The sequence below is a fragment of the Vulpes lagopus genome, chromosome 5, assembly GCF_018345385.1.
Source record: "Vulpes lagopus strain Blue_001 chromosome 5, ASM1834538v1, whole genome shotgun sequence".
Lineage (NCBI taxonomy): Eukaryota > Metazoa > Chordata > Mammalia > Carnivora > Canidae > Vulpes > Vulpes lagopus.
This window is the reverse complement of record NC_054828.1, coordinates 127,936,996-127,951,923: the sequence shown is the minus strand read 5'-3', so window position 1 is coordinate 127,951,923 and position 14,928 is coordinate 127,936,996. Positions and strand designations below refer to the sequence as shown.

At 59.9% G+C, this 14,928-nt stretch overlaps 1 protein-coding gene across 1 annotated transcript in view; it reads right to left on the bottom strand.

Moving 5' to 3' along the window:
- Positions 1 to 14,928, bottom strand: part of LOC121492217 — a 135,434-nt gene that overhangs the window by 97,448 nt on the left and 23,058 nt on the right. Inside the window, exons 4-5 of the mRNA XM_041757581.1 lie at positions 4,974 to 5,152; positions 512 to 580 (exon numbers count right to left, since the gene is read on the bottom strand). Of these exons, the coding sequence (XP_041613515.1) occupies positions 512 to 580; positions 4,974 to 5,152 (248 nt within the window). The remainder of the gene's footprint in view (positions 1 to 511; positions 581 to 4,973; positions 5,153 to 14,928) is intronic.

Here is a 14,928-nt window from a genome sequence, read left to right as displayed (position 1 = left end):
ACATCGCTGGTGGAGGCCCACAGGAAGCTCAGTGAACAGCCACACCCCACCTACAGCCAGGCCCGGCCCCGGTTTCAACACCTGTAACCTCGGAAAGTCACACCAGAAACCCAACCTCATACCCCAACCCAAATCCCACTTTTCGACAGAAGCTGACAAATACCACTGTGGGTAGAGAAGGAGGCACCAGGCCGAGAGACCCGATATCTAAGAACGTATGAAACGTGCTCTCCAGTGAGAGCAGACCGACCTCCCATCCCATCAGACGGGACTACCTTATGATCTCCGGCACCCGCTGGAGTAAATGCCCATCACATGGGGCGCTCCGCCCAGACATGCGGGTCATATTCTCGGTATAAAATTTAGTGCAAAAGCCCTCTTCTCTGCTTGCCAGGTCACAGAGCTCATTCGGATCTGAGGCTGGGCTGGGGCTGCGGAGTTCCTGCTGGCACAGCTGCCGGCACCTCTCCTGTTCTCTCCCCCACCCTTCATCCCCAACAGCCAGTGGTACCTGAGCCCACGTGCAATCTTCGAGGCCATCGGGGCTGGTCCCAACTTCACAGGCCAGAAAACGGAGTCTCTAAGAATCAGAAAGATCACATGGTCACTAAGTGACGGAGCCAGGGACGGGAATGGCAAAGCTGCCACTCTATGGGTCCCTCCCGTGTGCCAGGCACCTGCGTGCACCGCTCCCAAGCGCTCACAGCCCGCCTTTGAGTGACGCAGTGTTGTCTCCATCTCACAGATCAGAGGCTGGAGGCTGCTGTTCGAGGTCACACACAGCTGGTGCGGAGAACTTGGGGACAACCCGGCCACCTGCCTCCGTGTCCCTGCTCCTTTCACTACCCCATGACGCCACTCTTAGGACGGGAGCGAAAACGGCAGGCCGGAGAGGAAGAGAGAGAGTGTGTGAAGGAGAGAAATGAGTGGCTATTATTAAACAGTGAGCATGCAAATAAAGGGCCTAAAGCAGAAGCCAGCAGGTGTCAAGTCAGGCAGGACCTTTCTTCTTAGGCAAGGAAGTGCCCCAAAACCGAGTAGATGGGAGTGTGTCCTGGACGCAAGAGCCAACGCGAAGGGGCTCTGGGGGGACCAGAGCTGGATGCACATGAGCAGCAAAATAAGCAATGCAGCCCAAAGTTGAAAATAAATATAATAAATAAATAAATAAATAAATAAATAAATAAATAAATAAAGTATCTACAACGGCCACGTAAAGAAATGACTGAGTGAATAAACAACGGGGAGGATGCTAGATCATTTATGTCAGTACCAGCCCCCAAGAGGCCAAGGGAACCGGCCTCCTGCCATGCCCGTGGGCTGCCTGTGACTTGTCTCCGAAGAGGACGGCGTGGAAGCACGTGGGGTGACTTCACGGCGGAGACCGCAGCAGACCCTGCCTCTGCCAGGTGCTCAGGGCCACGTCAACAGCAGAATTTAGGGCCACCCAGGTGGCTCAGGGGGTGAGCGTCTGCCTTGGGCTCAGGCAGTGACCCTGGGGTCCTGGGATCGAGTCCCACGTCGGGCTCCCTGCGAGGAGCCTGCTTCTCCTTCTGTCTGTGTCTCTGCCTCTCTCTGTTTGTGTCTCATGACTAAATAAGTAAAATCTTTAAAAAAAGAAAATCAGCATAAAGTACCTGATGGGGGTGTTCGCTTCCCATGATGTCATGAAATGACACGTCACCTCTGTGGTCTTCCCTCCAAACCCTTAACCCCAGTCCAACCATGAGAAAAACATCAGACAAGCTCAACATGAGGCGCGTTCTACAAACGACCTGACCTCAATCAAGGTCATCCAAAACAAGAAGAGTCTGAGAAACTGTCACAGGCCAGAGGAGGCCACAGGGACAGGAAACCAAATGGAAGGAGGGGTCCTGGAGAAAATCCTGGGGCAGAAGAAGGCCCCTGGGAACACTAGTAGAATCCCGATAACCCGTGGAAGTCAGTTCGCAGTGATGAGCAGACATGGGTGCCAGGTTGGGGCGAAAGCACTGTAGCTTTGCCACCTGCTTGGGGGCGGGGGGTGGATCTTTTCTGCAAACACACAGCTCTTCTAGATAAAAGGTTTATAGTCAGTAAATTGCAGAGATGTTTGGCTATCCCACCCCGGCATCCCACTGGTGGGGAGATCCTTCACATGTGGAACTCGGGGCCGTCAGGGCCTGAGCATCGGGCATCCGATACACGGTGAGTCTCCCATGCAAGAGGCCTGAGGCCTGGTGCCAGGGTGAGGTCCCAGGGCTTCCCGGGAGTCCGATGGGATTCTAACCAAATTCTAGAGTGCTTAGAGACCCGAGCTGCATTGAACGGATCTCCCCCCCCCCCCCACCCTCTGTGCATTGTTGGCCTTTGGCATCTCCCACCCCTGCCTTGTAATCAGGTGGTTGCTGGGTTCAAATTTCCTTTCGGTGTGAAAATGCAAAGCGACCTGGGCAGCAAGAGCAGAGCAGGTGTCCTCTTTCATCCAGCTGGGGTCACTGTCCCCTAAGGGCTCCCCCCTCCCTGCTCCCCCCGCCCCAGTCCCTCCTGCCCCACGGAGGTCTCAGTCCTCAGCTCATCAGGACCTGGCTGAGCTCCAGGCGGTCAGTCCCCCGCCCCCTGGCCTCGGGAACATGGGGGCCACGACGGGGGCCCCAGGAGGGCAGGCTGGCCCCCGGCCAGTGGGTCCCCAGATGCCATGCAACCCACACCTGAGCCAGGTAAGAGAATAGGTGTGTGTAAACAGTATTTGAAAAAGAAAATAGCTGTACAAATACAGCGCTTGTTAACACAGGTGTTTATAGGTGGAATTATTTTTCTAGGGCTGCTATCTCCCGAGCTTCTTTGTGAGTCCCAGTTCACACCTGCAGGGACTTTCCTATTAGGTGAAAGCACAGAGAGGAAACAGAGAGTCCCTATCGACTTCGCGGAGCAGGAGGTCAGCGATCGGCTGCAGGCCGGGCTGGTTTCCACCCAGTCAGTCTCTTCCTGCTGGAGCGACTTTCTTTTTTTATTTATTTTTCTTAACCTGCTCTAACAGGATCCGGCCCTTGCGGCGCTTCCTGCTCGGGGACGAAGCTGCTCGTGAGCGCCCGGGCCCGTGGGTGCTGCCTGGGCGCTGCTGTCTCATCTGTCCTCTCTCCCCAGGGCGAGGCTCGCTATTTCTATTCCAGGGACGAGAAAACCAAAGACACTTGTCCGAAGTCCTGGAGCTCCTGCGAGGGGAGGATTCCGGGGCCGACGTCCACGCTGGGCCGAATCCGGAGGGGGCTCCGGCCGTGTCCCCGAGACCCAGCCCCGGGGACAGGGGCACCGCAGGTGGAGGCACAGACGCCTTCGGCCGCAGCTGCGGTTTTGTTCGACCTCGCAGAGGACGCAGCACCGTCGGGGTAGCAAGCAGCAGGTATCAAAGATTGTGGAAGAGAAACTTAGTTGCCACTGATCCGCACGCTTAAAAATGGTGAGGATGGCAAATTTTGATGTTACGAGTAGTTTGCCATAATTTCAAACATTTATGGAAGAGAGACTCAAGGGTCTGTTTGCCAGCAGCAGGGACGGGGGAGGGGGGGGAGGACACCTGCGGAGGGTGACAGCAGCCCTGGCGTCGGTGAGGCCAGCGGAACGTGGCAGCCTGGGGGACGCCGGGAGGGCTGTGTCACTGCTGGAGCCCGGCAGACCGAAGGAGCGGGGCCAGCAGACACGGTGACCCGCTGGTCAGAGGCCACCCGGGGGAAGGCCCCTTGTGGCAACCTGGCGGAGGTGACCAGGGGCAGCAGCGTGGCATGGGGAGGCCTCGCTCCCTAGGGTCCCAGACATGCCTGGGAGGGGCCGAGCCTCCCACAAGCACACAAGGTGGGGCTCAGGCGATGCCACCGGCGTCACCGCATCTACAACCCCCGGGGCAGACTTTATTCTTCGGTTTTAGCAGCAAAATCCTCCAGGTCCATCTTGAAAAATGAGATTTCTAGAAGTGTTGCTTGAGAACTATTGTTCTCCGGACGCCTGGGTGGCTTTGCGGGTGGGCATCTGCCTTCGGCCCTGGGCGGGATCCTGGAGTCCGCGATCGAGTCCCACGTCGGGCTCCCTGCATGGAGCCTGCTTCTCCCTCTCTCTCCCTCTCTCTCTCTCTCTCTCTCTCTCTCTCTCTGTCTCTCATGAATAAATAAAATCTTAAAAAAAAAGAAAAAACTATTGTTCTCTTCCTCCTGCCTCTTGGACCTCCATTCACAAACCAGCTCCATTTCACAGATGAGGAAACCAAGGGTCAGAGAGAGACATGGGGCGTTCACAGGTGGGCCTGGTGAGCGAAGGCTGGCCAGGGTAGAAGCTCAGGTGTCCTGCATCCCACGGTGGCTCTCCCATCCTCCATGACACTGGAAAAGGGGGGTCTCTGTGAACAAACAGGGGGGTCTGGCCCTCTCCAAACCCCCTGTCTCCTCCCTGGGCCCCACTACCCCTCTCCCTCCATGTGGCAGATGTGCCAAGGCAGACAGGCACATGGGCCTGAGCTCCCATTGGAGGCCAGCAGCTGGTCACCCTGTCACTGGCCCGGAGGAGGGGCTTGGAGAGAGGAGAAACACCGAGAGAGGATTTTATCCCATTTTATTTTATTTTACTCTAAAGATTTATTTCTTTATTTGAGAGGAAGAGAGAATAGAAAGGGGCAGAAGTTACAGGGAGAGAATCTCAAGCAGACTCCTCACCAAGGACAAGCCCAACACGGGGCTCGATCTCAGGACCCCGAGATCGTGGCCTGAGTCAAAGTCAAGAGTCAGATACTCAACTAACTGAGCCACCCAGGAGCCCCCCACAATCGAGAATTTTAAAGTTTGCCGAGGAGAAGCTGCAAGGTTTTCCATCTGCATCTATGACAAGTCCCTAAAAGATGGGACGGTGCCGATAAATGAATGAGTAAAAGATGGGACAGTGGACACTATTTGGTGTCGTTCTGATTAAGATAACCTCACATTATGGTCTCAGACCCGCTCTGCTACCTGGAAGTGATGAGAATGCTGGGATGTATCCTCACGCCCCGCCGCCACGCTCGAGACTCTGCGCTGCACGCTGGCACCCTCCACGCCAGAGGCCTTGGGGGACAGCACACCCGGAGCTGAGGGGTACGGCAGCACCCCGTCGGCGGTGCCTCAATCGATGAGCGGATATTTGGCGAACCCTGTGTGCCAAGAACATGCATCATACAAAGAAATGGACCTTCCGTCGAAGCTCACTATTTCCCCTTACTCTCTATCACCCCAATGTGCAAAAGCCCCCCTATACACGCACACACACCCCGGGCCAGGCCCGAGGCCGCTCCTGCCGTGTGCAGTTGTAGACTTAGCCCCGCACACACATCCGGCCGCATCTTCTGACCCTGCAAGTTGCCCAAAGCGTGCTGCGTGCCTGGGGGTGGCCACCCACCTGTCAGCACCTGAACAGGACAGGTGTCTCCCAGGTGAGAACTACCTCCGGCTCTGGCTCTAAGGGAGGGCCTCTCCCCTGCGCTTCCTGGCTGGGCAAACTGCATCCCTTCCCCCGTGGGCTCCCCCCGAGGTGGGGGCCCACGCATCAAGCACAGCTCAGAGGTGCCCGGACACAGGCCCGGGCTCCCCAGGCCAGGACAGCCTCTGACATGCCCCAGGATTGCCGGGCAGCTGCCTTCTCAGTGTGTGATGGGGTGACACTGGCGCCCATGAATTATCATGAAATAAAGGGAGATAATTAATATTTAGCTTTGCCAGAGGGAAGCATTTGGGGGGAAACCGCCATTTAGTCGGAGGGGCGAGAGTTGTCAGCTGGAGGCCAGGCCTAGCGAGAGGGGCCGGCGGCAGCCCCAGGGCGCCCACGGCAGCTTGCTGGCACCAAGGTGACCTCCACGGGACGAGGAAGTGTGGAGTGGCAGAGGCACAGGCCAGCCCACCTGTGCATGCAGGTGGGTACCCCGGGGACCGTGAGCAAGGTCAGGGCCATGCCACGCTGCCCCTCGGAGCCCGCCCCGGGGTCAGCCTGCACAGGGCCTCTGTGGGGCGAGCCAGGGGCAGCAGGGAGGCAAATGCCCTGCGACAGGCTGAGCCGAGAAGCCCTAGGGCCCCGCGTGACTGTGTCTGAAGGCAGGGCTCCTAGGAGGCTACTGGATCGGTGGCCTCAGGGAAGAGACCAGCGCTCGCCCCTCGTCACCTTCGCACCAGAACCTGGCCCTGCCGGACCTTGATCTGGACTCCCAGCCTCTAGAGCTGTGAGAATTTCTGCCGTCGAACCCCCCAGTCGCCAGCAATTCATGCTCTGGAGGGCAGCCCAAGCTAAGACACCTCCACCTGCCCTCCCAGGACAGAAAAACCCTCTAACACAGCAACCCCCAAGAGGCCATCTGATTAGGCTTGAATACTTCCAGGGATGGGGTACTCGCTCCCATTCCTTCAGCTTTGGGACAGTTGAATGGAGAGAATTAGGGACTTTGTTCCTTGAAGTCTTCTGTTCAAAGCCCACCTCTCCTCCGTCTATACGGTCCCTTCTCTCCTGGGGCAGGGAGTAGTCGCACACACGTGCAGGCTAGCCCGAGACCTGAGCACCGAGCGCACAGCCCCTTGCTCTAGGCCATTGGGCAAAGGAAACAAATGGATTATTTGGTGTCATCCGGCCTGTGCGCCGGGCCTGGAGACTCTGCCTCCTTCCCCCTGGGCACCCACGTCCTCCCCCACGGCCTCTTGCCTCCCCACCCGCCGCCAACCACCACAGGCTTTCTCCTGGCCTTTAGCTGTGGCCTCCCAACTTCCCCTCTCACGGCCTCTCCCAGATGCACGCTCCACACTGCTCAGGGCCAGCTTGCCGAAACACCCTCTGACCACACACTTGCCCATTGAGAATTGCCACCGTGTCTCCCCAGGCCTGTGGGACAACGGCGTCCTCGGTGCTTCATACCGGGTCCCAAAACTTGTTTCTGTGACATCTCCAGCCCCGGTGTGACCTCCTCTGGCCCAGCCCACCCACCATGTGCATCGGCACGCACACACGGGCACACTAGAGGTATGTGCACATGCACTCGCATGCACACACGCACACTGCACCCACGTGTGCATGCACACACACACACACACACACACACACACACACCCTCCAGCCACTCTGTCTGCCAGTTGCTCCGACTTCCAGCAGTCGCTGCTGCCCTGGCCGTGTGACCCGTGACAAGTCACCCTCCACATCTCAAGTCTCTGCCCATCTGTAAAATGGGAACAATCAAATCCTCTCTATCTATCTCCCTGGGGGGTTATGAGCTCTCGGTGGAAGGATGGGGACGAAGTCTGACGCAGAGTCTGGCATGTGTAAAGATCTCGATGAATGTTGGCTGCCTGCTGTCCACAGAAAGCCAGGGCTACCTCTTAGAGAGCCCTACATCGGGGCAGGGGAGGCGGGAAAAGAAAATGGAAATCAGAGGCAGAGGGAGGGGAAGGCAGCCTGGAAGGTGCAGCGCCCGCCACCACGGGACAGAACGGAGCTGTCCTTCAGAGCCCCGCCGACACAAACCCTAATTATCCTTCTGATATTCAGATTAAAATATTTACACAGCAAGCAGAGCTGAAACAAAAGCCATAATAATTTTTTAGACTAATTTGTTCCATCTGAGAACAAAAATCCAAGTTTCTCAATATGAAAAGGATAGAGGATGGGTTTTTCCTCTCCGCTCCGGAAAGACTGGAAGGCACAGTAGCACCGCTGAGGAGGAAAGGACCAGCGTCCAGTGCTGGGGGGGCTGCTGGCTGTTCCCAGTGCTGGGCTGAGTCCTGGCTGGTGGGCCTGTGACGGGGGAAGAGCCCCCCCGCCCCGAGGGCTCTTGCTGGCCTTCATCCGAGGGAAGGAGAGAAGCGTCCCAGCAGCGTCCCCTCCCCCATGGCTGTCGGCACCCATGGGGTCTGCACAGCTCCCTTCACCTGGGAAGGAGCACAGAAGACACCCCCAGAGGCCAAGAGACACGGGGTGGGACTGGGAGGCACAGGGAAACACAGACAGGAAAGAGGCTGAAAGAATGAACTACAAATGAAAAGGCACAGGTCTAGGGAGGAAAGAGGGAGGGACGGGGCAGGGGGGAGATGGGAGAGGCCAGAGACCGCCTGACTGGGCCTACTTTACCCTCCACCCTCCTGCTCCAAGGAAAACCGGCCTCCCCTTTGCCAAGTGAGAGGTCAGCAGGTCAGGCCTAGCAGTTCAGAGAAGTGTTTGATTTCTGGCCAAGACAAGGAAAAGACCAAAGTGCCCTGAAGCCCCTGGTCCCCCACCCCCAACCGCCAGAACCAGGCAGGGTGGGGCCACAGCCCATCCCAGGGAAGAGGACCAACGTGGCCGAGGCCTCAGATCGTCTCCTCGGTGAACTGGCTGCTTGGCCCACTTTGTAATTCCCACGCCCCAGAAAGCAGTGGTCTCGGAGGCCTGCCCCACTGGACACCTGCCCCCCACCCCCGGCCTGGACATCGTCCGCTGTCCTTCCCAGGCACTAATCACAACTCAGGGCAGTGGTAAGATCGGCAGCTGGGGGCAGAGACAAATCCCAAGGAGACAAAGCCCAGGTCATTCTCTGTCCGGTTCCCAAGGCTGCTGCACCTGCTAGACTCAGCCAGAGGAAGGCTCTTCACTCGGAATCCTGGTCCAGCTGGAGTGGGACAGGGAGGGGACAGGGATTGGGACCCGAGAGCCGGGCAGGAGCCCCAGGGCCCCGTCCTGGAGGCTGAGCGTCGGCATCCGGCCCGGGTGCGAGTGGTTAGCTCGAGGGAAGGGCCACGGGCCACACAGGGAGCCAGGCCCGGGCCACAGGGCCGTGAGGGGCTCTGCTGGGGTGACACAGAAAGCCCTGGGAGCAGAGCCTGGCACACAAGCGCTCCGCAGACCACCAGCAGCCAGGGGAGAGAGTCTCCCTCGCAGCCCCAGAGGGAACCGACCCTGCCGACACTTTGACCGTGGACTTCCAGCCTCCGGACGCGCGAGACAGTAGCTCTCTGCTGGCTGGGCCAGTCTGGTCGCGCTGCGTTGTTACGGCAGCCTCAGCGACAGACGCAGCTGCCCGGGAGCCGTGATGACACCTGTTTTACGGAGGAACGCCTGGGAACTTTGCCAAGGTTGCATGGGCCAGAGCGGGGCCCCTGTGGGGAGCCCAGGTGGGCACCAACCTGGCCGCTGGGGCGGGTCTCACCTGCACGCTGACCCCGCGAGCTGCAGTATGTCACTCATCTCTTGCCCTGAGTGGGAGGCATCCAGTGCAGACCAGCTGGGAAATGCACTTGACCCCTGGCCATGGTCATTCCCTGAAGAAAGAGCTGAGTCAGGGGCACCCTGCCCTCCGCGGGGTGGAAGGGGAGCCGGAGGCCAAGGGCCTTCTGGCACTATCTCAACAGGCAATCGGGAACTAGTTCCCCAGCTACCAGAGCCCTGAGAGATTACTTCAACTTGGGCCACTTCCCCACTCTTCCCCCTTTCGTACCCACCCTCTGCCCTGCGTGGTGGCTGATGAACCCCTGACAGCAGCAAAGGTCAGCCCTGGGATCCGCAGCAGAGGCTGGAGCCGGAGGAGGGCTCCACCCTCCAAAGGCCAGTCTGGCCCAGAGGGATGGGGGGAAGGGGGGGCGTGCACCCAGGCCTGGAGCCACCAGGGGTAAATGAAACCTCCCTCCATGGGGGACCCAGGCGCCCCCGCTTCACCAGGGTCAGTCCTGGGTGATCGCCCAGGCGGGAGCGACCTCAGACTGTGATGTTGTTCAGCTGGCCACCTCGGGTGGGTCCCTAACCTCCCAGCTGCTTCCTGACCAAGATTAGGACACAGGGGGGAAGATAAGATAACGGAGGGGATCCCATCCGGCCCTCACCTCGGGCCTGGGCTCCGCCAAGTTGCTCACTCAGAAGGGTGACGTCCGCTGTGCCTTGGGAAGGTACAGGGGACATGGGTGAGTGCAAAGGGGAGCTCGGTGCTCCCCGGAACAGGCCGCCATTCCTCCCAACCCAGGGCCCCTTGCTGGCAGGCGCGCTCGCGCGCTGGGGTGGCTGCGTCCGCGTAGTATTTCCGAACCGAAAACACATTTTTTACATATGTTATTCCCCACCCCGATCCTCGCAAGCAATCCCACGAGGTAGAAACTGTTGTGTTAATACACAGATGGGGAAACTGAGATTGGGGCTGGCTCAGGAAAACTGGGCCGGAATTCAAACCTGAGGGACTCCCAGAGGCGCCCCGCACCTGCCACAGAAACCAGCCTCGGGACGGGGCCCGGTGCGAGCAGCGCCTAGGCCACCTGGGGGGACGGGCCCCCACGGAGCTCGCACGGCTCCCCCGTGCACACAGAGCCAGCCCCGCTGTCAGAGCCCCCTCCTTACCTCTAACCCAGCCCTTCAGCTGCAGCCTGAGCCCGTTTCCTGTGTTCCGTCCAGAGCGAAGACAGAGAACCACCCACTCAACACCCATTCTGTAAAAACCCTCGTGTTCCTGCAGACGTAACAGTCATCCTGCAGGCTAGCTTCCCCCAAACTTCCCTCCTGCTTCGAATCCTCCAGCCTTTACCAATCTCTGGGGGCAGTGGTCTGGGGGTGGGAGGCCGGGGGGTGCAGAGGGAGCCCGCTGTAGACGTGGGCAGGCGTCCTCGGGCTCCCGCCCTCCCGGGTGTACGGGAGCCACAGTCCATGGAAGACAGAAGGGGACAGGGACGGGCTGGGGCAGGCAGGCGGCGCACGGCCCAGGCCCCGGGAGCCCAGCGCTGCTCTGCCTTTGGCCCTGCTACCTCTGCTCTCCTTCCGTCCGATCCACAGTTCCCCATGGTCCACAGGCCTCCAGAACCTCCCTGCCCGGCCAGCTGCCCTCCCCATCCAGACCCGGCCCTTGCAAAACCTGCCGGGATCCCAGCTCTGCACCCCCGTGTTACACCGCCGGTGTCGGGTGGGCACCGGGAAGGTCTGGCCCACCCAGCTCGGGCCCTGGCAATCGGGACACATCTCCCTCCTGTTTTCTGATGGGAACAGAGGGAGGTCTGTCGCTCAGAGCAGAGCAACGGCCTAACCGAACTCGAGATAGCTGCCATCTATCACTTCCCTGCAATCTGCAAGCTTGTCACTCGCCTGCAAAGATTAGATTAGGGGGAGCCGGGTCATCAGAAAATCCAACTTGAGATACCTAATATCCGGTTCTCTTTTGTCTGAGACCAGCCTCACTGGCACTTGTGCAAGTGTAGAACAGGGCGGGCAGGCCTCTCCTCTGCGCGAGCCTCGCCCCCCTTGGCCCCCACACCATTAGCTCTTGCCCAAGGGCCTTGCAGTTTTCCAACGTGGCGGCCCAAGCCTTTGGGGTCACCCCACCGGCCGGTCCCCGCCGCTGCCTCTGGGTGTTCTGGAGAGGCTCACAGTCCCTCGTCTCTTGCTTCTTCTCTGCCTCAAGGGCAATAAAAGCCACCACCCCTCACCCCAGTCCTGAGGGCCCTTCCCCAGAACTGGTAATTGAATAGGATTTGAATGGTGAGTGTGTCCTCTTTGCATTTCACACCTGGCGGTGTGAAGAAATGGTCTCTCCACAGAGGGCAGCAGAGCGGCGTGCTGGGCTGGGGCCCGACAGCCGGGTCCCACCCTCTGGGAAGACATGCCAGCCAGGTGGCACGGGTGTCCCCTCCCTGCCAGCACCCCAGGGGCAGCCCCGGCCTCAGTCTCAGGGGTGGCCAAACCCCGCCAGCTCACACAGCCCCTGGGCCATTCTAGCTGATGTCTCCAAAGCCAAAAGTCCCCCGAGAAGTTTCTGTTTCAGTCTGAGCTCCAGGGGTGCCATGTCACAATGTGTTTCCTAAGCTGGCGCTCCTCGGGTGCGGTTGAGGGCGCAGAGGGTCAGGGACACTGACCTGCTGCCTGCACCCCCTGACCGCACCTCTCCCTCCCTGGCATGAGGGCCCGGGTCCTCGCTCCCGGGGCCAGCCTGGGGTGTCTCAGGGGCTGTCACCTGCAACCCGACGCCTGGGCCAGACGAGAAGGGTGAGGAGGCCAAGGAGGCTGTGCCCTAAACCCGAGGGCACCCCCAGTCAGGATTTCAGGACGGTTCGGGAGGCACAGGGTGGGCGTTCAGGAGCCATCGGCGGCTGGTCTGGGTGCTCCCGCAGGGGGGTCCGCTGCCCAGGGCCTGGGCTCCCACGGCCTCAGGTGAGAGAAAGAACCCCGAGTCCTTAGCAGAGAGAAGACCTGGTCAGACGGGGCCCGGACATTCCTCACCGTCGACAGATCCCAACCCTTCCCTCTGCGGCTGACTCTGTCAAGTCTCCTCCTGCCCCAAACCTACTGCAGGTGAATGCCTGGGAAGTTTAACATTCTGGGGAAACATCACAGCTGTGCTCCCTGGAATCACTCCTGACCCCCCTTGCTTCTCTCCATCTGGCTCCTCGGGCCCCTCCCCTTCTCCAGCTCCTTACCCTCCTCCCTCCCTCCGTCCCTCCCTTCTTCCCCCTCCCTTCTCTCCCCCTTTTCTTCTCTCCTTCTGTGCCTAGGGGGGGACCCCTACTTTCATGGGCCCTCTCCCCCAAATGAACGTCTCAACATCTACAAATATTAACTTCATTAATTTGGGAAGGATTTATCAGTGCAGAGGTTAATTGTCTCTCCCTGACATGTTTTTACTGAATACATCTGGGTGACAAAATTAATTTCCTCATTAGCTATTTTTAAAAGTGGAACAAGCTAAGGGGGAAATTGGTGCGGGGAGCCTGCCATGTGAGCTGTCCCGGCCTCCAGGCGGCCCCAGGCTCGGCCCCAGGTTCCCCTCCCAGGGCTGCATGCTCAGCCCCGGGACGGAGAACCACCAAGGTCAGGGCTCAGGCGCTGCTGCTTCCAGGGGGAGACCCGAGGTCTGAGTTCTGGGGCGAAGCCTGGTCTCTGCGGTGCCCGGAGCCCCAGGGAGAGGAGGCCTGGGCCCCGCACGGAGCCCAGACCCGCCCGGGCTGCTGCAGGCCCCCCCTCCCCCTGAGTCCCTCCTACTTGGACCCCCCAGTAATGGCTCTCTCGAGCAGAGGAAGGCCAGCAGATAGACCGAGATAGGCCAGAGGGGCCCGGGCTGCACAACCTGTGTGGCTGAGCCCAGAAAGCCAGACCAAGTCACTCTGCCCCCAGGAAGCCAACCCCTCCCTCCGCGTGCTATGGCAGCAGCTTCCAGCCCAGACGCCCCCGCAGAGGGACAGGGGATGGTGGGAGCCCCTGCACTGAGGGTCGCTCAATCTGTGGCCCCCGTTTCCTCGACCATGAAGGACACTAGCTGCCCCACTGCCTTAAAGCTTCTGGAACTGGAGGCTTCCCTCATTCCCATTCAGAGGGCCCAGGAACCTCCCCGCCACCAGACCCCATGGCTGTCCCCGCCCGTCTTCACCCTCTGTAACCTGCGCCCCCAACCTTCCAGAGTGACCCTTCCCCTCACTCTAGGTCCATTTTACCCATCAGTGCTGCCTGCCCAGGACAGAGGCCACCAGAACTGAGAGACCCAGCCAGCTGCAGAGTCCAGAACCCCACTGAGCTGAGCCGGGTACGCACCCCAGCTCCTCCCAGGAGGCAGGCCAGCGCCCTGGGCCTCATCCTAGCAGAGGAGAAAGGCCACGGATCAGACCCTGCCATGGGCCACAGCCAGGCCAGACCCAGGAGCCCCTTCCTTCAAGCCCTGACCTCACCAGGGGTCCAGCTCCAGGCTCTCAGCCCTGTCCTCTCTAGGAAATAAGGCAGCCTGGGACGGGGTGCAGATACAAATCCCAAATCTCCTGTTTCTATAAACTGAGACACCGCACACACACGCGTGCACGCGCACAGGACGCTCCCCAACGGCCGCTTCTGACCTAGCCCGGAGAAATTACCATGTGCAATTCCAGGAACAGGAAAAACCAGACCTAGGGAGCTATCTGAATGTCACACGCTGTCAGCCTGGGGCAGGAAGAGGATGGGCTGCCGGCACCTCCCCTCCCAGGCTTTTATCTCCCTGCAGTTGGGCCTGCCTTTCTCACGGCCACCTCTTCCTCCTGAGGGCAGCAGCTCACCTCGGGCAGAAGGATCCTTGGCACCGGTCATGCTCGGCCCTTCCCTAGGCTCGCTGCTCGGCAACCGAGCACCCACGTGGCTGTGCGCCGAAATGACAGAGGGGCCCCTCCCTGCCCGTAGCGGCAGCAGGAGGTGATCACACATACAACGGGACGCACAGTCACATTCCCAGCTGTCCTCCCCACCCAGCTCCAATCTGCCTTCCGTCTGGGAGACCATCTCCCTCCACCTGTCTCCCGCCGTCCCTCCCTGCTTCCAGCCTGCCCGGCCCCAGGGGTTCCTGGAATGGGAATTCCAGACCTTGCAGGGGGCTGGAGTCTGGAGAGGAAGTGGGACGATGGGCTCCTGGGCTCCGGCCTCCCACAAGCACTGCACCCAGCCTGGCCTGGGGATGGGGGCGGGAGCAGGCCTCAGGGCAGCCCAGGGTCCTGATGCTGAGCCTGAGGATGGAGGGAAGACTTCCCAGGGGGGATGAAAAGGAGCTGGGTTCTGAAGGATGAAGAGGAGTCTGCCGAGCTGGTCAGAGGGGAAGAACGTGCAGAGGGAGCAGCATTTGCAGAGGGCCTGGGACTTGAAAAGGGGCCTGCCTTGCAGGGGAGCTTGAAACCGCCCCGCGCCGTGAGCACGTTCGCTTCAGAAGGTAGAGGAGGATGGGCCCGGGGTGGAAGGAGCCCTGGCTGTTTCTCCACATCAGTGCTCAGCGGGAATTAAGCAGAAGAGAGGCAGCCTCCAGCTGTGGGTTGGGAAGAGCACTTGGGGGCAGAGCAGAGGCCAGCCTGGAGCTGTGACAGCCACGGCAAAGCTCAACCTCAAAACCGGGGAGCACTTCTCATGGCACCGCTTCCCCTAAGAAGCACAGCGCAGGTTGTGTCTGCATCCGGTGGATTCTCAGAAAACCTCGGGGAGCGCGCTGGAAGGTCTCTCTGGTCCTTG